The sequence below is a fragment of the Gymnoscopelus braueri genome, assembly GCF_963280865.1.
Source record: "Gymnoscopelus braueri genome assembly, chromosome: 21".
Taxonomy (NCBI): Eukaryota; Metazoa; Chordata; class Actinopteri; order Myctophiformes; family Myctophidae; genus Gymnoscopelus; species Gymnoscopelus braueri.
This window is the reverse complement of record NC_137623.1, coordinates 17,620,916-17,648,499: the sequence shown is the minus strand read 5'-3', so window position 1 is coordinate 17,648,499 and position 27,584 is coordinate 17,620,916. Positions and strand designations below refer to the sequence as shown.

The 27,584-nt window shown below is 41.5% G+C and overlaps 1 protein-coding gene across 1 annotated transcript; it reads right to left on the bottom strand.

Moving 5' to 3' along the window:
- Window positions 1-7,511: 7,511 nt before the first annotated feature.
- On the bottom strand, window positions 7,512-24,668 carry vim (vimentin). Its single transcript, XM_080418205.1, has 10 exons — window positions 24,121-24,668; window positions 23,040-23,245; window positions 22,035-22,095; window positions 17,882-17,977; window positions 16,515-16,676; window positions 14,783-14,908; window positions 11,555-11,775; window positions 10,956-10,999; window positions 9,908-10,002; window positions 7,512-8,684 (listed from the first exon to the last, which is right to left on the bottom strand). The coding sequence occupies exons 1-10, from the start codon at window positions 24,514-24,516 to the stop codon at window positions 8,637-8,639; spliced, it is 1,455 nt and encodes a 484-aa protein (XP_080274331.1). The 5' UTR covers window positions 24,517-24,668; the 3' UTR covers window positions 7,512-8,636.
- Window positions 24,669-27,584: the final 2,916 nt, after the last annotated feature.

Here is a 27,584-nt window from a genome sequence, read left to right as displayed (position 1 = left end):
GGAATCGAATCGTGATATAGCAGAAGATTCACACCCTAACAGTGACGTCGCCACAAGCCTCCTCCATGGCCTGGAGCAGTGGGACCCGACTCTGTGGGTTCCGTTCATTTACCTTCCACCTCCAAGCTCAAAAGAACTCCTCAATGGGATTCAGGAAAGGAAAATAAGGTTGAAGGTACAGAACGGAAAAATGTGGGTGGTCCTGGAACCACTCACGCACTGGAGCAGCCCGGTGGTGCAAATTGCTCACCAGACCTGAATGTTTAGACTAGAGATTTGACTATTTGTGTGTTGTAGGTTGATGCTTTGACATTTTACGTGAGAAGTGTGTGCAACAACTGAACATTGTGTGTAGTGTTTGGACAACAAGGTGATGATGTAATTGACATCAGAGTGTAAAGAAGGAAAGTCAGAGTCTAATGCAGATAAGGGAGTGTGAAGTAGTGCCAAATTGGGTTGAGCGATTACATGAAGTTAAGGTTGAGAAAATTGTGCTGTATTTTCGCTTTTTGTGTGTTAACAATTGTGAAAAACTGTAATTGGTCCTCACTGAAGCCCAGTCCACACCAACGCAAAGTTGCAACCGCAACCACTTGCAACCATAGATATATATAAAGGCTAGATGGCTCAAGGGGGCGTTGCAAGCGTAGCTCAACCGCGGCCATCTTGCGCAGGTCATTCATAACATTATGTCTATGGTGCATGTACTTTGAAATAACCATAGCGTGCTCAATTTTCATCCGATTTTCAAACAGTTTGGTGTTTTGGGGGTTCACGGCCAAATATGTAGTTATGATACTGCATACTTATCTTTGGTGTTTAGAACGCTGGAATTCCTTGCCACTAGTTGCGTAGGTGTGTTATAAGATGGCACAATTTCCATCTACTCAATCTGAGTGTCATTGGTGTTTGACAAAATAAGTTTGACATTTTGTTTGAATTTACCAAACCTGCCTACCGGTGATGTCTCTGGTGGTAGGCAGGTCTTACCGCACAGTGACTTGACATGGCATGAATTATTTCATGCTTACAGCAACATAAGTGAACAATGGTCTGCAGCGGACATGAGGACACATGAAAAAGTAAATATTCAAAAAGCTAAATCAGTAAACTCAGAACACATTTTAATACCATGTCGAACAGACACACACACACACACACACACACACACACACACACACACACGTGTGTGCGTGTGCGTGCGTGCGTGCGTGCGTGCGTGCGTGCGTGCGTGCGTGCCTTGGTCTGTGAAACTGTCTGATACCATATTCACCTCCTCCTCTCCTTTCTCCTCCTGTCTCTCCTCCCTGACTCCTCCTTCGTACCGCACCCTCTCGCTTGCCAGATACGTAGGCTATATGTGTATCTTAAAGAAAAAAGAAAAAAAAATCACTCAAGTTAATTTGCACAAGTATATGTTAATAATGTACATAATGCATTATGTACATTATTATAATCATATCATAATGAGAATACAAAATAACATTGTATTGTATTCATACATATGTTTAAATGTTATCTTACTCACTATCTTACACACTATCTGTGTAGTCCTACATCCTACATTCTTCACTGTTGCAGAATAGACTCCGATCTGCAGTCTGTTTTAGTCTGACTTTAATACTGTCCAACCAAAGTACGTCATGTTTGCCACATACTGACAAATACACTGTGCAGAATCATCAATAGGATCTTTTCCGCAATAACTTGAGTTATTAAATTATGACCGGGGAAAGTGAATGGAAAGCTCTCTCCACCTCCCTCAACAACTGTTGTACAGTACATGTACCCTCCAGCAATTGGCCAATAAAATGATTCTGACGTTCAAACTGATTATAGAGAGTAAAAAAAATAATGAATGTGTCCATAATGGTGGAGAGTGGTGACTGGTGCGTGGGTCGTAGTTTTGACCCACCTGACCCATTGTGAGAAACCTACCTGACCCTGACCCTTCTCTGTAAAATGAAATTCCTTGTGTCAGTTATGTTTTTGGGCGGTGAAACCGCCCCTATATGTGAGGTTTGGACAGGGGGTCCCATTGCACCCCCCCAACCCTGCGCTGTGATTGGCCACCATTGTACCCCCCTAACCCTGCACTGTGATTGGCCAATCACAGTCTATTCAGGACTGTGATTGGCTAGTGAAACATGACACATGTGCATAGCCCTATAAATAGGACTATGCACTTAAAAAAACACATTTATGGTTTTTTTTAAGTTAGGGGTGTTGGTCCACAATATTACTTTTCTTTAAGTGAACTTCCATCACTGTGATGACCACTGTGACCACACCGCCCACTTCACACTGGGTGTGATTTTTTTTAATCATCAGTGAATCAAAGGTTATCAATCCATCAATTCCACATCTCACTGCATTCCCTTGGGCGTCAGCAATATAATCAAATATAAAGGTCTATACATTTGTGGAATTTATGTATGCAAAATGTATACTTGGTTCCAGGTGCTAGTCAGCCAGAGAGACAGACAGAGAAATCTCCATGACAACAATTCACAAAATGTACACATATTCTCACACACACACATACACCGCTGGTTCAGTGGTGTCCAGCTGTACACAGCAGCCACATACGGGTACACCCCCGCATTCCTAAACCCCCCCACTCCTACACACCCCCATTCCGAAACCACCCCCCCCCCCCACTCCTACACCCCCCCATTCCGATTATTTTTTTCGGAATGGGGGGGTGTAGGAGTGGGGGGGTTTTGAAAACTTGGAATAAACCCTGCCATTCCGAAAAATAGATATAAAATCCTTTTTTTTTTTGTGGGGGGGTGCATATGGGGCACCCCCCCCCCCCCCCCCCCCCTGCAAAAAAAAAAAAAAAAAAAAAAGTAATTTTAAAGTTTTTTATTTTTTATTTTTTTATTAAAAAATAATTTGTGGACTGAAGTTGGTTTGCTTCCACAATCCATAATGATGCAGAGATATACATCTTATCTATCTAACTTTTTTTTTTTTTGTGGGGGGGTGCATATGGGGCACCCCCCCCCCCCTGCAAAAAAAATATATATAATAATAATATTTTTTTTTTTTTAAGTATTTTTTTATTTATTTTTTATTATTAAAAAATAATTTGTGGACTGAAAAAAAAAAAATAATAACCCACTTGTCACATCTCACATGAATAGTATACGCATCAGTGGTGGAAAGATTACTCAAATGTTTTACTAAAGTAAAAGTACCAATACTGCAATGTAGAAATAGGCCTACTCTGTAACATGTAAAAGTCAAGAATTCAAATTTGAGTAAAAGTATCCTACAAAGCCCAAGTATTGGTATCAAAATGTTCTTAAAATACCAAAAGTAAAAGTACTCGTTATGCAGAAGGTCCCATTTCACAAGTTTTCAAATGTATAAAAATCCTTTGAATAGCAGATCTACAAGCTCACACACAATACAATTATTTATTTGATTTATTTGACGCAGAGAGAGAGAGAGAGAGAGAGAGAGAGAGAGAGAGAGAGAGAGAGAGAGATTTGTGAAGCTGTTGCATTTGACCAATGAAATGAATGAACCTCTGGATACCTCCGTTTGAAGATCCCGCAAGAATGAACAGCTAAACTGTTGATAAATAGATAGATAGATAGATAGATAGATAGATAGATAGATAGATAGATAGATAGATAGATAGATAGATAGATAGATAGATAGATAGATAGATAGATAGATAGATAGATATTTAGATAGATTTATAGACAGACAGACAGACAGACAGACAGACAGACAGACAGACAGACAGACAGACAGACAGACACGCCTTTTTTTTCGGTTTAATTTTTTTCATTTTTCTTTTCTGAAACCGCTCCATTAGCGGCGCTAAGGTGGAGCTTGGAGCTTTGGGGTCCATAGCTAAAACCCCAAAAAATGTATATATGTACAGTACACGTTGTGGAAGTGCAGATAGCCTAATTAATTTAGTTCGAAAATGCATCATTATGGATTGTGGAAGCAAACCAACTTCAGTCCACAAATATTTTTTTAATAAAAAAAATTAAATAAAAAAAACTTTTAAAAAAAAATGTTTTTTTATTTTATTTTTTTCCGGGGGGGTGCCCCATATGCACCCCCCTGCAAAAAAAAAAGTTAGATAGATAGGATTTATATCTATGCATCATTATGGATTGTGGAAGCAAACCAACTTCAGTCCACAAATTATTTTTTAATCAAAAATATTAAATAAAAAAAACTTTTAAAGAAAATGTTTTTTTATTATTATTTTTTTGCGGGGGGGGTGCCCCATATATACCCCCCCACAAAAAAAAAAGATAGAATTTATATCTATTTTTCGGAATGGCAGGGTTTATTCCAAGTTTTCAAACCCCCCCCACTCCTACACCCCCCCATTCCGAAAAAAAAATTCGGAATGGGGGGGTGTAGGAGTGGGGGGGGGGGGGGGTTTCGGAATGGGGGTGTGTAGGAGTGGGGGGGTTTAGGAATGCGGGGGTGTACCCGCCACATACAAGGACAGACGGACGGACACACAGAACAGACAGGGGTGAAAACATAATCTCGGCCTCCTGAGGCAGATATATAGGTGTTTGTGTTCAGTAGTGTCCAAGGAAGACCTTGGACTGTGATCTTTTCCACGTTCACAATGCATTTTCTATGACAATGTAATTACTGTATGATTACAGAACAGATATGAATGAATTAACTCCATTTGGCCTGCAGATGGCAGCATTTCCAAATAGATCTACTTGGTTTCCCATGCGATCAGATAATAGGAGTTTAGAGCAATCCCTGGATGCTATAGGCAGCCCCTTCTTTTCTGAAGTTCAAGTATTATTACAGTTGCAAATCCATAACTTCTTTAGGTGAATAAAGTGGTATTCTGACCAATCTGTAGGCCTATGTTATATTGCATCGTTAATACAAGTCATTTAGTTTGTGACCATCTAGTGCATTGTTTTTGCAAAGGCATAGCTAGTTTAGTTTCATTCGTTGTAGTTTCAGATTCTCATTGTAATATGGCTAATGATTCAAAAAGTTCAGAGTATAAGTTATTGTATAATATAATAAAAAGGCCAACCCATGTATGAAATAAATTGCCTACAAAATAAATTTACAAAGACTAAAACTAAGCACATTTGTTTTGTTTTAGTTTCAGTTTTATTTCAGCTACCAGTTTTTAACATCTAGTTTTCATGTTTTTGATGGTTTTAGTTAACTATAATAACATTGAGGTCCTGCTCTGATACATAACTAATATAACAGTAGCCTACCTTGTATAGCCAATAATTAGATTAAATGTTACCTGTACAATCCCTTGTAACATGAAGAATTCAGAACATTAATGAACAGTAATTAGTCTGTCTATTGGACCAGCTTTCCTGGCATCCATGATAAGAAAGGCCACTGAGAGAGATACGTTGCCAGCAGGCTAATATGAGTCAGCATCATCAGGGAATACTCAGACACTCCCATCACTAATGTATCCCAGCCTAATGTGCAGTCACACAAGTGAAAGTTGGAGGTTGCTCTAGGCCAGTGGTTCTCAACCTTTTCAGGCCGTGAACCCCCAAAATAATCATAATCATTTGAACTTTTTTTTATGCCTCTTTATTATAGTATTTGACAATTTTGTCTAATGTTTGACCAGTTTTTATAGTATAGTTTGTTGATTACTTTTGATGCAGTAATGGTCTCTTTTCATAAAATCTTTCTTTAGGTATTAAAAAGGTCTTAAAAGTCCTTAAATTGACACTTTACTGTCATCTGGGGACCCCCCCAAAATCATGTGGGGAGTCCCCTGGGGAGTCCTGACCCACAAGTTGAGAACCACTGCTCTAGGAAGGTTGTAGACTAGAGCGTGTGTATTTTTAGCCAAGGTCTGTCTTCATCCAGCATATTTCGGAAGTGCAAGGCCTTTATAAAAAAGCCATGTAGGGTAGCGCTCACATTTACAATTCTTTGGAGAGTGGTTAATATTTCAACAGCAGCCCTCCTAAAATGCCTTTACAGGGCTCTGGGGAGGGCTGTCACAGAGCCTGAGTGCTGAGTCCGGAATGCTGATTTGGATGCGTGTCAGGAGAGGGATTTAATGATTTTCACACCTCACTCCATTCGTAACAGACGGCAGACAGAGGTTAAAGCGGACCTTCACTTGACTGTGGTATTGTGTGGTTGTGTATATCAGTGGTCCTCAAAGTGGAGTCAGGGGACCCGCCCCAGGGGTCCTTGAAAGGGTTCCCAAAAAATGGAACAGCCCTTTTATACTTTGCTGCACTGAAAATAATAGATCTGCAAGGCAAGCTGAAGCTACCATTACCAAACACATCTGGCTATTTTTGGTGCAACTTGGCACGCAACTAAATCATTCAAGCCATTTTGCTAACTTGTTTGTGTGTGCCTTAAATCTTCAGCGTAACTGTGTTTAACTATGTAAGTCCTATCCCTTCTCGGTTTTAGTAGAGGGACTAGGTAACTTTGGGGCACCCTGTCCATACAGCACACATAAGATTATGGTTTGTAAAAGACTTTAGCTGTAAATGCCAACACCCGGACTTTGATTTGGGTTTAGTCAAAGTATAGGGACAGATTATGGACCGGAGCCAATGATGCCAGGGCCCTTGACTACCTGGGCTGCTAGGCCGATCGGTTTGCTAAAATGTATTTAAGTGGAGGAGGCTCCTCAATCTATACAGTACAAGGCCCCTCCTACATGATCATCTGACAGGATTAATGTCTGACTAACAGCGACAGAGTATATATATTTTGTGCATGAAAATAAATATCATGTCACTGTTGGTTGTATTCTCTAAATCCTTTGCTCTCTTGACCCAAGTAGTACATTTGCATGTTAACCTGTACTCTGTTTGTGATGTTTGAAAGCAAATTTGACCCCCTCCTCCTTTTTTCCCCCTGCACCAAAGCTATTTTTGCCGTATGTACATACATTTTCGCTGAATGTTCACCTATTTTGGCATGCCCAGAAGGGTTCATGTGGTTAAGGAAAAGCCGAAGACACTCAAATGACCTCCAACGTTCAAAAGGATCAGTGTGCACATATATTATTTACTTTGCAAGTCAGGCACGCAACACTTGTTTTATGCATAAACTTGTAGTTTTATGCATGCAATATTAATTTTTATCCTGTGTTCTTTTCTTTTCTTCTTACCTCTCCTGCTCGACCCTACCTCTATCCTCTCTCTTCTCATGAAAACTACAACCCTTGTGGGCACCTCAATGTTAAATTCGCTGGGGTTTTTTTCTTCCAAAATGTAAAACAAGAAATTAAGAATAAATGTGTGCTTTGGAAAATGAAATGAAATTAAATGCAATTAAAAATATATATATTATATTATTTTGCCCCTCATTTAAAAAATATAAAATATAATAATAAAACAAATAAAGGTGCTCAGTAATACCAGGTGCCCACTGTTCCGGTTATCCTTCTTTACACTTAAATTACGTAAATGTGACAAGATGACGCTGCTTGTACCTGAATGAGTGATATAACAAAAATAAACCCTCTTGGTTCAATCAAAATATGCCGTTTTTCATAGGTTTATTGAAATAAAGAAGCAGTCATGGAGTGATGTTGGTCATGCTACTGAGTACACTGCAACAGTGGTGTAATCTTGGTTTGCTCATCCTGATTTGGTGAAGATAAAATCGAGCCTTCGGACAAAGAATTGTGGAAGTCCATTTGAAGTTACTGTTCAAAGGAAAACGGCACTTACAGTTGTACAATCAATTCAAATACTAGCTTGCCAGTGTTATTAGTCACCCAGAAATACACATCCCCTATCATTTTAACTATGAATTCTCAACACTCAAAGGTAGGCTACAGTCATGTAGGGCTGCAACATCCATTATTTTTTTAGCGATTATTCGCTATTTCGCTTATTCAATTATTTGAATAATCAAGCAGCCAACCGACACGTTGCACCGCAAGGTGTTGTAAACCCCCAAATCTATTATTTTATTTAAATCAATTACAATTTCATAATCGATTAGTTTAACTTGGAATAAGTGTTGCGCCCCTACATTCATGTAGTAATGAGACTTGAAAACGTCACTCTTCTGGAAACTTCAAACAGGCTTAAGGCATTCTTTGTCTCGAAGATTCAAACAAATTTAAGACACAATGAAAGAAAAAAAAGCAAATTTTTCCCCAGACAGTCTTGCTGTGTGCACTTTTGTGCACATGTGTAAAGAGACTACGACAGTGAAACAACATAAACATATGATAAAGCTTCATCCTTCTCCTCCTGCAAAACCATGTCTATTACTCCGTTGTTTCTCAATATCTGGTCCGGAGGCCCACCAGGGGTAGAGTAGTCACAGACCCGTAAGAGGTTCCTTTTGGACCCCCTGGTGGTCCCCGGACCCCAAATTGAGAACCGGTGGCCTATTCTGTTCTATAATGTCACCTAGTCTAGAGCAACCGTACCAGCAAGCAAGTACCACTAAGAATGTGTCGAAAAAGGCACTTTTAAAGCTGTTCCTTTGTGTGTGTTTTCTTTTTCTTTCTTTTTTTTACTTCCACTGAAACAACATTAATATCGTCATTTTCTTGCCTTCCGGATTTTCATGCTAAACCTCCCTCCTGCCCCGCCCCACCCCACCCCGTCTCCAGGTCTTTCCGTCACGTCCCGCGCCGTCCATCCATCTCAGTCGTCATGCTCATCGTCATGCTGCTGGGTCGACTCATTGATTACCTGGTGTAGGGGGAGTAAAAACAGAAACGTGATCCAGGGGACATTACTAGGACACCAGAGGTCTTCGATCCAGTGTTACAGCACATTTTGATTTAGTTTTAGTCATAGTCTTTTGAATACAATTTAATTTAGTCTTTAGTCATATTTTAGTCATCTGAAATGTTTTGCTTTTAGTTTTAGTTGACTTTTTAATCAACTAAATCTACAGTTACACAAATGATTTTATTTTGTCTGGCCTCGATGGCATCGTAATGCCTGATTTGTACCGGAGAGACCCCTGTTTCTGGACAAATGCTCTATAGAAATGATCACTATCCGAATATATAGCTATATGCAGACAAGCATAAAATGACTTGTCTTAGTTCTCCTGGAACTCTTGTCCACTTGTCCCACCCTAACATTTTCAACTACAGTACCTTTTATTTGTTGACGAAATTGTCAGTATATTTACTTAGTCATAGTTTTAGTCATCATAGCTTAGTTTTTATTTCATTTTTATTTAGTTTTCGTCAGTGAAAAAAGGTAGTCAACAAACATTGTTCATCAACGTTTTAGTTGACGAAATTTAACACATTAATGCTTCGATCATCATGACTACACTGAATACACTGCATCCGTATTGTATTTGTGTTTACCTGGTATCCTATTGTTTCGATGTACAGATTATTATTTTGATAGTATATTGTTCTTTAGACTGATGCTAGGTTCTTGGTTTAGCTAGAATCCTAGTTTACTGAGGCACTACACTGTCTCTCTGCATAATTGTACGTGTTTACCTTGCTTATTGTAATTTGCTCTGGATAAGCAAAATCTTTTCAAAAGGGGGTCCGCAGCCAAATACATATCAATTTGGGGGTCCTTGAACGTTTTCTAGTTAATCTTGTAATCCCTTTGCCCTGCTGCTGCTGTTACCCAAATGTTTTCAAAATAGTAAAATATTACTGTTGTTTAGGTACATAGCACTATTGACTGCACATTTCTTAGATACTAGTTTTTATGTATATTTGTCTGCTGTATTGTTATGTTATTGTTTTGTTATATTGTGTTATTAAGTGTTTTATGTGAAGATAACCACAATGATAATAAGCCCTCTGGCTTTAATGTGTTGTTATCCTCTGTGATGCTATGACTGTATGTCGGAAAAGTGCTATTGTGCTCTTTTTATGTAATATTTACAAATAAAATCAATCAATCAATCAAGCAAAAAAAAAGACCATACTCACATGTCCGTCCCTGGTCTCAATGGTCTTAATCAAGACTTTCTTAGACAGGTTGTCTGTCATCATCGACATCATCGGCCTAGTTTCCAACATGGATTCTGTGAGAGAGAGAGAGAGAGGGAGAGAGAGAGAGAGAGAGAGAGATAATTACCATACATGTTTTTTATGACAGTGGTTCTCAAACTTGTATTTGGCCAAGGATCCACATCTGAAAATGTGCCAGGGATTACCAGACTTTTACTTGTAACCGAGTGTTTCTGCATTGCAGTATTGATACTTGTACTTTTTCCACCACTGACTGGGGGTCCCGGACCCCACTTAGAGAACCACTGACCTATGACACCGGTGTGTCAGATGCAAACCTCACACTTCCAATAATTCAGCTGTAGGCAAAAGAATAAATGCAAAATAAAACCCTGCATCAATGTGAGCCGTGTGAATGGATCATAATGATTTGATCCACATCTGCCGGAATATATCAACTCGCTTTTCTGAAAAAGTGCAAACCCCAAAGGTTTGGAGTATTGATGTTTTCAGCCATTATCATTGATGTGGTGAGCAAACCTCTGGGTATTGTATAATGCATTATGTAAGGATGAAAGGCCTTTCAGACCGCCATCCATAATGCATAAAGCTCTCTTACTCAGCACTGAACCTAAAACAAGGTCATATCAGGCCGTGGGACCAGTTGAACATAAAACCATCCTGATGCACAACTGTCCACAGTTCAATCGTTTTGTACTCAGGGTGCAATAGTTAAAGGGATATTTCACTTTCAAAATGTTGTCGTCTACTCAGGCTTTTTTCTTAAAAACTGTCTGGGGGGCTCACAAAAGCCTGAGTAGACGATAAAATGACCCAAAGTTTTTTTGAAAGTGAAATATCCCTTTAATCACAATAGTTAATCGATTTATTGGACACTTATTTTGCATGACACCATTGAATGATGAAACATGTAAACGATATGATGTTTCTGAACGCAAACACTGTGATAATGTGAATGTCAACCGTACCCTGTGTGAAAGAAGTCTTGGACTATTAGCACACTGACCTCTCAGGTTGAAAGAGGAGAAGTTTGGCATGGGAGTGGTGATCCTAAAGGAGAGAGAGAGAGAGAGAGAGAGAGAGAGAGAGAGAGAGAGAGAGAGAGAGAGAGAGAGAGAGAGAGAGAGAGAGAGAGAGAGAGAGAGAGAGAGTTGTATTATTGGAAAAGGGAAAGGATAAGAAAGAGAGACAATTTTGAGATGCTTTTACTTAACTTGATTTATACTTCTACTCCACAACATTTCAGAGGCAAATATTGTTATTTTTACTCCACTACAATTATTTGACAATTTACAAGTTACTTTGTAGATTCAGATTATGATTCAGATTATTAATACGAAACATACATTAAAGTAAATATGAGCAATTTTTGGCGATTTGTTTAGATTACATTTTATTAAGCCCTATTTTATACTTTGTCTATTCGAATATGGCCGCTCTACAAGTTGTGAGCATGTAGATCTGCTATTTTCAAACTTTTACTTGTAAGAAAGTCATTTTAATAATCTAGTATTGCTGCTTTTACTTAAGTAAAGCATTTCCACCACTGCTTTGACTACATTTGTTCATAATTTCCCATCCCCTACACAGCGCCTGCCTGGGTACCTGCTCTCTTCTCCCTCTAGCAGCTTGCGGTAGGTGGCGATCTCGATGTCCAGGGCCATCTTGACGTTGAGCAGGTCCTGGTACTCTCGGAGGTGGCGCGCCATCTCGTCCTTCATGTTACGGATGTCCTCCTCCAGCTGAGCGACGGCGTCCTGGTAGCCCGACGCCTCCGACCCGAAGCTGTCCTCCAGCTCCCTCATCTGACGCTCCAGAGACTCATTCTGAAACAAGAAAATACTGTTTGTTTAAAGGTGACTCTCCACCAAACAGACTACAACAGACAACAACAGACTGGCAGTCTGTTGGCAAAAGTTGGCATTTAGTTCAGCACAACCTGTCGGCCAATGCACACATTGTTGTGCTAATGCCTTAGAGCTGACAGCATGGCCTGCAAGATCTTGCCAGTGTTGCCAGGTCTGCTTATTATAAGCGACTTTGGGCTTGTTTTCCTGTAAAGTCGCTTGTACATATTCGTAGTTGCAGGTTGCTTTTGTTTGGGCTTGTTTCTGAAGTGTAGTTGCTTATTTGGGCTTGCTGGCAAGACTCTTTTTGAAAATAGCTGATTTAATACGGCTCAAATGGTGAAACTGGTCGCATCTTTTGGGCTTGTTTTCATAGAACTGGTCGCTTGTTTCACTCACAGAATCTGGCAATACTGGAGCCAGCTCGGACTGCAGCTCGGACCAGGGCTATCGACAACAGATTGTTGGCAGGAGACGCTTTCCAACACTTCCCACCGCTGAGTCGGCCCGAAATCAGTGCGGTACAGAGCTGCCTTAAGTCAGTGGTGTGTCTCACACTCTTTCCATGACAAGGACCCCCTAATTAATATGTATTTGGCCACGGACCGCCATCTGAAAGGATTTTGTAGCCAGGGACCCCCATACAAGATTTGCGTAGCGAAAATGCTTAAAAACTTTTCAAAGTGTTTACATTTTTCTTTTTTTAATAGGTTATGTACAGTAGCCTATATAGGGTTAAGTTATGCTATAATAACTCATTTTGATGGGGACACCCCCTCAAGGACCCCACTTTGAGAACCACTGGTTTAAGTAATCACATTTCATTTTACATTATGGATATCATATGCACACTTTAAAAGATCGAATTACTTAAAAAAAAAGAGTAATTAGAGTTTAAAATATAGGCATATACATAAATTATTTATTTATATTCAGGAGGACATACTGTATTAACCATTAGAACAATTATAGGATGCCTGGAATTGAAAAAAATACAGACTGGCACAACGTTTAAACCCATGACATAAAGATATTTTTTTAAATATATACTTCAATGCCAAAATGCTTGCTTAGGCTATCAGGCATCTTTAAATCACAGTTTAAGACATCAAAATAACCATGAGAGGACAGCGGCAAGGCAGAGCTGACATACTGCATTTCTGTCTGGTCACTGCTCATGTCAGATAGATGGAGCTGATGGATGGTGGTGCTGCTATTTTAGGATGTCTGAACACTGGCTCATTAAAAATACATTGCATCTGATCTGACTCGGCACAAACCCCCCCGCCACCAGTTACCGCACCAGTGCTCTCCTGGGGGTAATTGATGGTGTGGGGGTGGAAGGGAGGGCAGAGAGTTCACTTAAGGATAAGTGCTCTAAGTATTATTTTTTCTTCTTTTTAAAAATGAATCTAATATTAATGTCTCTTCTTTTCTCTTCTAAAGTTAATTTAAGCAACACAGAGCCAGAGTTATAATAATGATCCTGGTGCTCAAAACAAGTCAATATATTGAACGTTAGTCCGATCATTACTGTGTTCTGATCTGTTCCCAATCTTCCCATACTGATCAGAGAATGGTTTCATTTGAGATGTTTTTTTTTTTTTTAAATGAACGTCCACACATTCAATTTAGGAAAGAATGTGACTCCATGAAGTTAAACATTTGGTTATATTTTGCCTCCTTGGCTAGGCTGAAACTTTAACATTTACAGAAATATTGTCAATGTGCTCTGTCATTTTCAAATAAACAAAACCCTAAGATGCATATCGGCTTGCCCAGTGTTGCCACTTGCCGGGGTTATTGCTTTGTGGCGCATCGATCAGCATGTTCAGGTTTCGATACGCAGCATTGGCCGGGTTATTGCATGGGTGAAACAGGCTCTCTCGACTCTTTCCCTATCTCCCTCTGCGTCCATTCTTCCCCCTCTCCCTCCCTCCCTCTGTCCCTCTCTCCTTTTCACCTTTATTTGTTACGTTGATTTCAATGAAACTGTTGGTGTAGTGGTCTTTATAATGTTCTAATTGTGAACAGGTCAACGAGAACTGTCCTGTTTGCCGCTGCCTTTTATTGCGATTTCTTAATTATTATTCTTCACTGTAATTTTACTCTTATTTTTCTGGTACTTATTTTGTTTTTACTGTTTTCATTTCTTCTTTTAAAGTGTGTTTGCTCTGTGTCCTGAATAGGTGTTTCCTATTAACTCTCTCAGTGCCACGCCCCGACATATCCCGAGTTTTTCCCGAGTACCCTCAGTGCCAGCACGAGAAATCCCGAGTTTTAACTTTTGACTGTGGTCGCGCTATTCTGTGTATTTTTCATGATCACTTTCGCTTCCTGACTACATCAGACTCACCCGGAGCCGGATGTAAAAAAAAAAAATTCATTTCCGGGTCACGTTGTTTTTCTCCGGTGATTTTCGGCCAGAATAGGGAAAGTCACGGTTTTTCACACGTTATAAAAAACAAACGGAGAGGTCCACGTCTACTCTCTTTGGTCTGGGTGACGATCAGTCATCGTAGTCGTGTATCACATCGTAATTTAGCGCGATCAACGATTGTCAAAAATGTCAACATCCGGTTCTGACCGGATATGACGTGAGCCTGTTTGGGAGGGGGTGAGTGAGCCAGCGAGATCATCAATGTGTCGATTTGTTGCTCTCTACTGGTAGAACTGTATTATGGGTTTAAAACCCCAATCAGATCATTTATTTGAATGAAAAATTACAAAATTACAAAATAAAAAAAAACGCAAATTCCTGGCAGTTTGGGAGTACTTTATGAAAATACTCTTGGCACTGAAAGAGTTAAGGAGAGGTGTTTTTTTTATAACTTCCTTTTTGCAGAATTCAAATGTCCTTTGTTTGTTTCCTTTGCTTATAGTTTGAGGTAAAGCACATTGAATTGCCCTGTTGTTGAAATGTGTCTATACAAATCAACGTGTATGCTGCCAATGCCAGGCCAGTGCACCGGGAGGCAGTACTTACGGTTCCGCGGAGCGCGTCCACCTCGCAGGTTAGAGACTGCACCTGGCGCCGGTACTCATTGGACTCCTGCTTGGACTGGCGGATCGCATCTCCGTTGCGCTGCTGCTGGTCTGCCAGGTCAGAAAACTGGGAGGGAGAGGGAAAACATCACTGTCAGCACTGGCATAGTGCCTGTCACAATTATTACATAATCGCCTGATCACATATTATTCGAGATAATAGCAATTATTTTGCATAATCGTCAGAATTGTTTCCATTCATTTGTATAAAAACAGCTGTTAATTTTTGGGGGAAATAGCCGATCTACAAGCTCACAACACGTCGTGAGCTTGTAGATCGACTATTTCAGCAATGTTTTAAATTAAGTATACAATTATTAAGTATGGCCTGTTTTGGCCATAGTACATTATTTATTTTGATTATTGGTACCGGTCATTTTCAGTTTGTCTTTGTAGAAAGACATTATTTGTCATATCTGCCCTGTGCACGATTTTTATTTACAAAGCCTAAAAGGCCAACAGAAATGGTGTTCAATAAAAATAAATAAACACAATTAAATAATTAAAATGTCATGATCGTGACAACACTCGCACAGAGGAGGAGAAAGGATGGAGACATGGAGAAAGACATACATAGAGAGACGCTCGCGCACAAACCCTCCTGCCTGGAATGCTTAAGCTCAATTAGGTGTGCTGCTGTATTTCTTAATTCTAACTTGCTTAACCACTTAAGACTAAAATACTTAGCTGTACGATGGTAACGCGCAACCTCACATGCGGTGAACTTGCAGATCTACTATTTTCGCAATCTGACTAATATTCGTTGATATAAGAAAATATATTACATTAAAAATAATCCTTGCTTCTCGATTATTCAGTTATAAATGCAGTTATTGTTTCTAAATATTTGTTTTAAATATATTTTTGAGTAATTGCCCAGCCCTAGTGATGTCTTCAATGTACTTACCAGTAATACTTTTAGGCCCTATATATTACCCCTTCACTGCACTCATTAAATGAAATGACATAAATAAATGTTCTCTTTTCTTCTCGCAGACCGACAAACTTGATAGACCGGTCAAGAGTGAGTGACCACATTTAGCTTCTCTCTTCCAGAGATCAATAGGCTCTTACGTTAAACATCAAGTGTCCTGTCACAGCTGAGCATCTCTCTGTATGCATATCCGTGCGTGCGCGCGTGTGTGTGTGTGTGTGTGTGTGTGTGTGTGTGTGTGTGTGTGTGTGTGTGTGTGTGTGTGTGTGTGTGTGTGTGTGTGTGTGTGTGTGTGTGTGTGTGTGTGTGTGTGTGTGTGTGTGTGTGTGTGTGTGTGTGTGTGTGTGTGTGTGTGGGGGTGTGTGTGTGTGTGTGTGTGGGGGTGTGCTTATGCATGTAAGCTAGCCAATAAATCCAATCAGCTCTCCTTCCTCGCCCCATCTGTCCTCACAGGACGCTAATCTCCATGGAGACCCGGGAGGAGAGCTGACATCCGTGTCGGGTGTCAATCTGCTGAGGGCAGCATGATCACCTCTCATCTCCACAGCTGACCTCTCAGCAGCTCCAATGGAGCAATGTCTCATCTATCTATCGATCGATCTATCTATCCAGCCATCCATCCATCCATCCATCCATCCATCCATCCATCCATCCATCCATCCATCCATCCATCCATCCATCCATCCATCCATCCATCCATCCATCCATCCATTCATCCATCCTGTCTAAGTTTTCTGACCTTTGACTTGTACCAGTCCTCAGACTCCTGGAGGTTCTTGGTGGCCAGGCTCTCGTACTGCTGCCTGACATCACGCAGGGCGGCAGTGAGGTCAGGCTTGACCACGTCCATCTCTATCTGGACGTGCTGCTCTTGCATCTGCGCCTGCAGCTCAGCCAGTTCCTGCACACAGCAAAGGACAGACAGAAGGACAGAGTGTGATGAAGATAGATGTCAGAAAACAAAACATCCATGTCCATGGATGGACGTAACAAGGTTCCAATATGTATTTGACCGCGGACCCCCATCTGAATATATTCTGTGCCAGGGATCCCCATACAAGATTTGCGTTGTTAAAATGTTTAAAAAATATTCCAACTGTTTAAAAAATATTTTTTCATAGCAGATCTACAAGCTCAAAACGCATCGCATTACGTTGTAGATCAGCTATTTTCAAGTAGCTGCTTTATTTTTTCTTCCTGCTGTAAATACTTTTTCTTCCTGCTGTAAATTTCCCTTCAGGGATTAATAAAGTATATCTCATCATCTCACGTCATATAGGATTAAAGCGCTTAGACAGATTTCCATGATATATTTATAAATTTTGCAGGGGACCCCCTGGAACCACCTCAATTAAAGACCCCTGGGGGTTCCGAGACCCCACTTTGAAAAGCACTGGCAGAGGGTATGAGTTACCTCAAGTAGGACGGGTTGGGTTTGAACTACAACCACACATTGAGTGTGTTTTCTTGAACGCCTAAACGTTACCTTTTCTACCTATTTTCTTTCTGGGGGAAAGCTGTGGATCTCATTTCATATTATAAAATATGTGTAAGTTATCACTCCTTTAGCTTAACGAAGAGTAATTTGAATCAATCAATCAATCAATCGGTCGGTCGGTCGGTCGGTCGGTCGGTCAGTCAGTCAGTCAGTCAGTCAGTCAGTCGGTCAGTCGGTCAGTCAGTCGGCGAATGGCTTCTAGGCCAGAACCTTTTCAGCATCAGGGCCCACTTGGAAATCTTGAAAGTGTTAAGTGGTCAGATGAGAAACACTGTTCTAGGTCATAACACAGCGCAACACGTCAAGAGACAACAGGGAGCTTCTGTCACCTGCCAGCTGATCCCACGTGCTATCGTTTATCCTTCCTCTCCCTCTCTTAATACCATGCTGCCTCCATGCAGTGTGAGTGTAATCTCTACCCTGATGACATGCACACACACAAAGGCTCTTAAGCTGTATTACCTTGGGGTCTGCAGGAGACATGCTGTGTTCTCTGTGAGGACCTATTGGCAGTGGTGGATGGAGTGGGAAGAACTACCCCAATTTGTTTTACTTAAGTAAAAGTGACAATACCACGATGAGAAGCATCCCGTAGGTACAGTACGTACCTCCTCGTGGACCTTCCTGAGGAAGATGATTTCCTCCTGCAGAGATTCCACCTTCCTCTCCAGGTCCAGACGGGCCAGAGAAGCATTGTCCACATCCTGCAAAACACATCATCATCATCATCATCATCATCATCATCATAATACACATTATTTAAAGAGCAATTATTGAAAATAAAATTCAAAGAATTAGAACAAAAACATGATGTGAGTGAAAGTGTAGTGTGAAATAAAATCTAATTTATGGAATGGCCCTTTGAGAAAAACAAGCGATAACAACAGATTAACATAAGGAAACCAAACAATGCATTCAAGCTCAATTCAAGCCAACATCATTATCATTTTGATCAATATATCATTTAGAATTTGTAATAATAGCATTAGTAGTAAACAGCATTGGTCAATGTTGTTTGTAGAGTAGGGGGGCCATGCCGCTTACGCTTACTCTGACCTTGCACTTAATAAGTTAATGGGAACAAGACACTTTTTTTAATCCCGCAGGGGAAATTAAGTTTCAGCTTCACCCAGCTGGTGACTGCTCAGATGGTCATGATGAGTGCTTGGGGCAGAGCTGTTAGGGGGTTAAGTGTCTTGCTCTGATATTTCAACACGTAGACATGGGCGGGCCAGGAGGTGAACCGGTGTCCTTCTGATAACCAGACAGTCTCTCTATCCAATCAGCTACGGCCGCCCTGTAAGCATCTGCTAAATGCCTAAATGACCACCTAAAAACACTGTAATGCCAAATTCATGCTGACGGTCTGCTATTTTCAGTGTGCGACGCAACATGAATCAGGCTTAAATGGGGCTTAATCAGCCACAGCGAGGCGGTGTCCATCAGAGTTAATTTCCAAACCATTAGTTTGATGCACATCCTGAAGGCAAGGTCTGCTCAGAGCCTCCTTCACACAAACCACTTACACTGTTATCATCTCCAGGCAACAGACAAAACAGGAGGAAAACATAATTGAAGAAGAATTCAATTAAACCATGAACCAACTGTCTGTCACAGGCATCATATTGTACAGCCTCTCTCTCTCTCTCTCTCTCTCTCTCTCTCTCTCTCTCTCTCTCTCGCCTTTCCTGTCTGTCTATCTCTGTCACTATCAGAAATAAAGCAAAAATGCTGGAAACAAATCATATATTATATTTCCTTAACTAGCACTTCTATCAACTGGGTCCTACGGCTTTAACCATAGGATACCCCACAAATATTGTCTGCGTGTAATATCAGACATGTCGGTGCATTGAGCTCATTGTGATTTAATCCAGATACAGAACTACAAACTAAAGGAATCCAAATCTAAAATGCTGAGTTTTTCTCCATTAGATCGTCCAACCATTATACCTGCTGTCTCAATCAGCAATCAGCATTGAATGACAGCGCAATTCCCTAAGCAGCCACTTGGAGTGCTGGTGTGTTGCTGGCACAGTCTCTGCACTGTGGCCCCTTGCCCTCATGTGCCCAAAGTGCCCGCGGTGCCAGGGGCTCATACACATGAACAACCACACTTCCCGTCTGTCAGCACACTCGCGTGCACCAAACACACAGAAAAAAACATTCCTGCACAAGAGCATGCTTTGTCATTTACCCATAAACCCCTCTTTCCTCATCGGTCCAAGAACAATGGCATGTTGGGAGAATCAGCTTTCCTGCCCCAGAGTTGAGCCGGACAAAGCCTCCCATTGAGACACATTTTAACACCATGACACACTGCTGGCATACAGTATGTTGCGACTGGCAACCCGTATGTAAAGCCGATGTGGTCCAGACAGAGTATAAAGCCAAAGAGTAATGCTGCGTTCAGACTGGCAGCTACAAAGCTACTACAAGCCAGCGACATGAAGACACAAAGCGACACACAACGTCGTTTTATAGCTGCTACAAAATCTACAAAGCCACGATCCAAGTTGAGCTGGCTTCAACTGCAGCTAAAAAGTGTTGTTTAATCATTTCCACTCACCTTCTCTCTTCACACAATTCCTGCTTGTAATGTGGGGAAAACTAATTATTTCCATCAGCCAGTTCCGTGTTCTTTTTAACCCCAGGCGTTATATTTTCCTTTATATTTGTCTTGCTTGTCTTTTGCTTGTTTTTTATTTTTTATTATTTTATTTAGAGTAGCCAATACATTTTTACCCCTTTTTCTCCCCAATTTAGTCATTATGCCAATTCATTCCTCCCCACACACATTTCTGTGTTGTCACTGTTGTTATATCCTACTGATAGTGAGGAGCCCCCACCAGGAGGATCATGTAGAGCCTTCGTCCTACTCATCCCGCCCAACACTCCCCGCTGACAGATGCCGCCCCAGCCCGTACGAGTACGTGCAATGACCATTATCACCCTCCCCGCCCCGAACACGGGCCAATTGTATTTGTGCAGACGCTCGACAAAGCCGGATGCACCACGGTGGATTCAAACCCACAACCTCCGTGGTGGTGGGCAGTGATTTTTTCACTGCGCCACCCGAGCGCCCTATCAACAGCATGTTGACAGATGCTGCGTCGCTTTGTAGCTTTTGTAGATGCCAGCATAGAGCACTGTATCCCAAACAGTGGGTCGCGGACACATTTTTATGGGTCGCGATGGGTGCTTTTTATTATCATTATTTCAAAAGATTTTCAAAAATCCCCCCCTCAAAAATAATTTCATAGATTAAAAAAATGAATCAAAGAAATTCCATAAATTAGAAGAAATAACGTTTAAGAAGTAGTGCAAATAGCTGATCTACAAGCTCACAACGTGTCGCATCGCGATGCATTGTGAGCTTGTAGATCTGCTATTTTCACTGGTTTGGGTGAACCGGGTGACATCAAATTTCTCTTTTGGGTCTCGCGCTAAAAGGTTTGGGAACCACTGGCATAGAGCAATCACTCAAATTACTTATCAAGGAATTCTGATTAAGCCATCCAATAAGAGCTGTTCTGTAACAGTAAAAATCTCTACAACACTGAGAAGAGGGTGTGAGACAAGATTTCCACAAACTGTTTCTACAGCCTAGCCCTAGTTTTAAATAAAGCAATGGTTGCTTTATTGGATAACACACTGATGGTGTCCTTTGCTGTTTTTCTAAGCTAAGAACGATCCGCAACGCAAATGTTAGCTTGAAAATCAGTTATTTTCCTGCAAACGACACCAAGTGAGTTATACGTCAATAGACCATCCTCCACAACTTCACATCTAATGCATCACTTCAACAGATGACTCTTTTCCAATAAGGCTCTATAAACTCCACCGGTCAGCATCAGTCACCTCAAGGAGTGATCAATTCCTCTCCTTCACCCTTCCAAGTGCCAAGACACATTTTGGTTTGTCTAGCATGCAGTGGACAGCTCTGTGAAGAGGCATTAGACACAGATTACACTGGTACGACCTCTGAGGACACGAGAAGACAGATGAGACATTCTGACTGCATGGGGAACTCCCGTGAGGCTGAGCTAAAAATCAATAGCACAGTATTGACCAGAGCTTTCCTCAAACAGAGCCTGATGCCATCTCCATACCGCACAAATAAAGCCTACAACAAAGATGTTTAACATCAAGTAGAATAATTACTATTGTTGTTATTATTTTAGCCAATATAAAACACTTACTGTATAACAGGGTTAGACTCACTAGTGACTAGACAACATCTCTTCAGTGACATCTTCTTATACTGAATGTGTATGTGTGTCTTTTCTTATTTATTTATTTATTAAGGGAAATGTTGTTTTGTCTGAAGAGTTACTTAGAATTTAGATGACATCGGTCATACCCAGTATGGCTTCATAAATAATAAAGGCTTGAGGGAGGGGTGATGGAATACTTAATGTTTCATCAAAGAACAGCACTGCTGTATCACCACAGCAATATAAAAGGTATTCTTCCTGACCCTGGACGTGTCTTGACGGTGCACTAATTATGCATACAAGGTCTGTGTTTCACAAAACGGACATTTGCCTGTAATTGCGTTTGCCTTTTCGACATACTGTGGGAAATGTTCTGGGAAGTCTTTGTTCTAACCACTTAAGGCCAAAGTGCTTTGTTGTACGACAAAAAAGAATAATTTGAAAATAATATTTTTTTGGGGGGTGTAAATAAATAAATAGCCTAAATAAATGCATTCAATTTTAGAATTCTTTTTTTTACACCCAATGTGAATGGTGGCTGTACCTGTCTGAATGAGTGCAGGTTGTGCTCTGCCTCCTCTTTCTGCATCATCTCCTCCTGCAGCCTGGAAGAAAGAGCACCACGGAGAGAATTACATAATGCTGCCACGCCCAGCTGCTTGTGCTGGGAACCCTGTTCCAACATGCCACCAAAATCTCTCTCCATTGAATCATTACACTACATTTAACCACAACAATGACAACAAAGCACAGCCTGCTGCAACCATCTAAAAACAACTGGGTTAAATGTATATCTTTTTCAAAATAAATATATGTTTATATGTTGTTTTTAATCAATAGGCCTAATTGTAATGGGAGATCCTGACCAAAATATACAATAACAGTCAGGCTGCATTCCACTACGTGGAAAGCTGCCATGTGAATGAGCTCATTCGAAAGCTATTTGAGTGCAAAAAAACAAAACAAAAAATTTAAAAGTCTCCGCTCTGTTTGAAACAATAGCCTACATACTGCACAGTGTTTATACACTCTCAGAGCTATAGTACATGAATGAACACAAGGATTTTAATGTGCAATGGGAAGCTTAGGATAACAATAGACCTTTACACGTCTGGAGAGACATCATTAATAGCTCTGTCTAAGCGAGAATGAATGAATGAAAGTAATTATGAAATTAATTAAATTAATGCTATGAATTACATTTTAGAGTATAAATCAAATTAAGATCTAAGATCTAAATATTAAAATAAAATAGGATGCTGGTTTGTAGTAGCCTACTAGTAATAGTTTTAATAAATTGAACACAAAACAATTAAATAAGAAAATAAGATTTGCTTATACATACAAGCTTATGCTGACTCACTGTTTTGAGTTTTAACAACTTTAACCCCAGCCTCCACATTCTGGGGTGAACATTGGTGAACTTGTGAGCATGTAGATGGCTATTTCTGGCAAAGAGATTTGGTGTGGTTAAAAGAAAAGTGATCCAATAGTATAGAGCCAACAGGTCCAGCCAACAGGAGGTGGTTAAATGAAAGCATTGATTTACTTTTGCCTGAGGCGCTCGATGTCATCCCCCAGGTTGTCCCGGTCCACCTCCACGCGGCCCTTGTCGTTGGTGAGCTGGTCCACTTGCCTGCGCAGCTCCCTCAGCTCATCCTCGTACAGGTCAGGGATGCGGTTCTTCATCCCGGCCCCGCGCAGCGTCTCCAGCTCGGCGCTCAGCGCCTTGTTCTGCTGCTCCAGGAAGCGCACCTTTGCAGGATAGTGGACAAAGCAGGGGTCATCGCCATGCTGGCTTGTGGTGGACATTTTTGTCAAAATTCTATTTTTTGCCATGGACATACAAATGAGTGGGCAATAGAAACACATAAAGAGCTATAGCCTTACATGACCTTTACATGTCTGTAACTCTGAGTGCACGCATGGAACCAAATGGACCCGTGGAGTCCATTTGGCCACGGACAAGGCCAAGTCTTGCCAGGTGTCCGTGTACAGACGCATTGATGGCCCCTGGGACAAAGTATTTATCACAAGAAGGTGCAGCAGAACACTATTGCAGCCCCCATCCGTTGAGTTCAATGGACAGGTCAGGTGGGGCCATCTTGTGAGGTTCCCTCGCAATTAATTTCAATGGAGTAGCCTAATATCACATTTTCCTTCCCTTGTGTAGGTAGGCCTATATACTCAAGTAGGCTACTCAACAAATTACGAGGTACATTTTCTTTAATATCAAATCAATGCATTGCTATATTGACATTTATTTATTAGATTTCAATTTTTTATTTATTTTTTAATAACAGAAATTTTCAGAAATAGCTGATTTACAAGCTCACAACGTGGTGCAACATGCTGTGAGCTTGTAGATCGGTTTGAAACAGGGCTTGATTCACAATAGCTGCCACACCCACACATCTGCTTGTTTTTTTGGGTCCCAACCAGGCCTATTAGTCAGAGTCCCTTCTATAAATAGTGGAGTAAAAAAACTAAAGCAGGCGCAGCCTAACCACAATATTATTTCTGTTTGGCTATAAGCGGAGTGAAAAAAGTCATATGAGCTTGCAAAAGAAACAAATACTCCAACATAACAATGATCAAGTAGCCTAATAAATCCACCACATCACGGGCACCTTGTCGATGTAGCTGGCGAAGCGGTCGTTCAGGTGGATCATCTCCGCCTTCTCGTTGGTCCTGTTGGCGCGGAACTCCGTGTTGATGGCGTCCTGCAGGGCGAAGTCCACCACGGTCTCGCCCATCAGGCCGGCCCGGGAGTGGAACCGGTCCGGCCCGGCCGAGCGCAGGCGGAGCGTCTTGTTGGAGGAGGAGGAGACGTGGGGAGCGGAGGAGAGGCTGTAGGACATCCTGGACGCGGAGGAGGACCGCACCGGGCTGGAGTACTGGCGGCTGGAGGAGGAGGAGTAGGTGGTGGACCGAGAGCCCGAGCCGGGACCGCCGAACATCCTGGCGTAGGAGGAGGACGAGGAGGAGGCTGATGGCCTGCTGCTGCTTGTCCGGCTGCTCATCATCGTTGCGATCTGCCTTTATTTAGGTGCTCTGGACTGGTATAGTGTTTTGTTTGCGTCGAACTCTCGTCTGTTTATTGCTTCTCACCGGTTCCTTCCTTTCCAAGTTCCGAAGTTCCACTAAAACCCAGCGAGAGCTCCGCTGAGGTCCCGCCTCGGTTCTTATAGTCCACCACTCCCCCCCGTATGCAAATGACATAACGGTGCAGAGAGAGAGAGAGAGAGAGAGAGAGAGAGAGAGAGAGGGGGGGGGGGGGGGGTTGGGGATGAGTGACGCGTGTGGGAGCCTGTAGGAGTGGTCCCTGCATGGGACACAGTGAACAGGCTTCCCCGCATTGCACCTCTCTCTCTCTCTCTCTCTCTCTCTCTCTCTCTCTCTCTCTCTCTCTCTCTCTCTCTCTCTCTCTCTCTCTCTCTCTCTCTCTCTCTCTCTCTCTCTCTCTCTCTCCTCCTGTCTGCTATTGTTCCTCGGGTGTTTCCCACTCACAAAGCGAGGAATGCCATTGAACTGCATGTGCCCTCCACATCCCCACTCCCCCGTCCCCCCGTACCCCGATGAGAGACAGCCTGGGCTTTAGATCACACAGTTTCACAAACTAATGAAGGCTGATTCCAGTGCTGTGTCCCCTGGCTAGCCTAGCACACACACACACACACACACACACACACACACACACACACACACACACACACACACACACACACACAGTGACCGTGGTCTGCTAGTCTGCACAGAATACATTAAACATTAATAGGATTGAGGTAAACCTTTATTACCCACATGAACCCCGGCATCCATATTCTATTAGCCCAAAATAGAATGAGATTTGGCGTAGACGGGAAAAAGCGATCCAAGTATAGGCTACAGATGAGCCAACTCAGGTCCAGTTTATTACGTCTAGACAAGGGTTGGTTCATTTGGGGAAATGCAGGTGTCATAGCAGTAACAGCGTGTATGAAACACAGATTATGTGCTGATAAGAATAGAGAATAGAATAAAGACTGACAACTATAAATTACATCTATTACCACGAGGCAATGTGAGATCTGCTATTTTCAAATATTTTGGAAACTATGTGCCTATAATGAAACGCCAAAAATAGGCACACCAGCTTTAAAGTAATAGGCATCGGTCATTCTGTAGTCCAATACCCTGGACTGCAGAACTTGAACTACAATCTTATAATGCAACTATGCAATCTTGCTACCTAATCATTTAAAAGAGAATGAAAACATGCAATAATGTTTCCTCATAGGGCCATTTTATGTGTGTGTGACAGGTCATTGCACCTTCTTAATGATGAGGAAACTTGTGTTTTGTGCCCAGTGTCACAGTTAGACAATAATATCTACTATCGGCTCTCTACTGTTGTCCTGGACAGTCAGCTCTCATTCAAGAGCATTCATGTATTGTGAATTTGTACTTCCATGTACTGTTGTTCTCATGTCTTACTAAATAAAGTACATCAATCAATCAATCAATCAAGCCACACATTGCAGCGGTCACTGGATACTGTAGGTTTACACGCTATAGCATTCGAGGGATCAGACCCTTCCTTACCCAAGAGTCAGCCCAGCTCCTTATCCAGACCTTAGTCATATCAAAACCTGACTATACTGTAACTCCCTCCTTACTGGCCTCCCACTCCCAGCATGTGTACCTAAGCCCTTCAACCAGCCAAAATGTTCACATTTTACCCCCCTTCTCCGCTCCCTCCATTGGCTCCCAGTTACTGCCCGCACAGAGTACAAAACACTGATGTTGGCTACAAAGCAACCAAAGCCATGGCACCCCCATACCTTCAAAGCCTGATCCAACCCCTCCCGCTCACTCAGATCAGCTAACACAGGGAAGCTGTCTGAACCAGCATATCTTTATTTCAATTGTGCCTTTTGATACTATGTGGATGCACATGCATAATGTTTTGTTGAGTGTTCTGATGCTATGTGGGTGCACATGCATAATGTTTTGTTGATGCTTTTGATTTGACTGTGTACAGCACTTTGGTCAATCTCGATTGTTTTAGATGTGCTCTATAAATAAAGCTTGATTTGATTTGATTTGATTTTAACCTTCCCTAAAACATCCGGGACAACGCTCCACACGTCCCACTCCCAGACTCTTCTCCCTCCAGCCTCTCAAACTGTGGAACGAACTCCCTATTACAGTTAGAACTAAAGAGTCACTCCCAATTCTCCGCCGTAATCTGAAGACTCACCTCTTCAGACTTAAACGCGAAGGAAAATAAAAGCCTGGAGATCGAGGCTACTTCAGACTCACCTCTTTAGACTCCACCTTTCTATAGTTTCCAAGTTTCTATAGTTTCAATGTACAGATTATTACTTTTGATATTATACTGTTTAGACTGATGCTAATAGGTTCTTGATTTACCTATGATCCTAGATTGATACGTTCTTACTGTAAGTATAAAATAGGGCTAAAGTGGTTTGACTGATTGATATGCCATATTAACACATTTTGCTGGGGATCCCCGGACCCCACTTTGAGAATCACTGCTCTAAGGGTGGTGAGCGATGGTTCAGTTGAGTCGCGAGAAGATATGAGAAATTAAAAAGAACAGAACGAGTAGGAAAACAACAGCTATGCATCTCGTATCATTGTGCACAGGCGTCAGTATATCTGATAAAGCACTTGATGGCCATGGGGTCAAGTGTATCAGTATGTGCTTATGCAGATGAGAGTGAGTCAACATACTGTAATGTATACTGGTCAAGCAGGTAAATGTCAGTCCTAATCCTATAATCATAACAAGCATGTTATTTGGAGCTAGACCAACATATTTTGAACATGCTGGGGAGTCTCAACACATAACGTTTACATTTTGAAGTTTGCATTGATATCTCTATTGAATATGACTCTGTTAAACAACATATGAGCACTTGACATGATAAGCATTGGCATTAAACAAAGAATCATGCTTTGTCGAGTGTCTACACAAACACAACTGGCCCGTGTTTGGGGGCTGGAAGCCAGGCGGAGAGGGCGATATTTGTCACTGCACGTAATCCTACGGGCTGGGGTGGCACCTGTCAGTGTCCTCCCGGTCGGG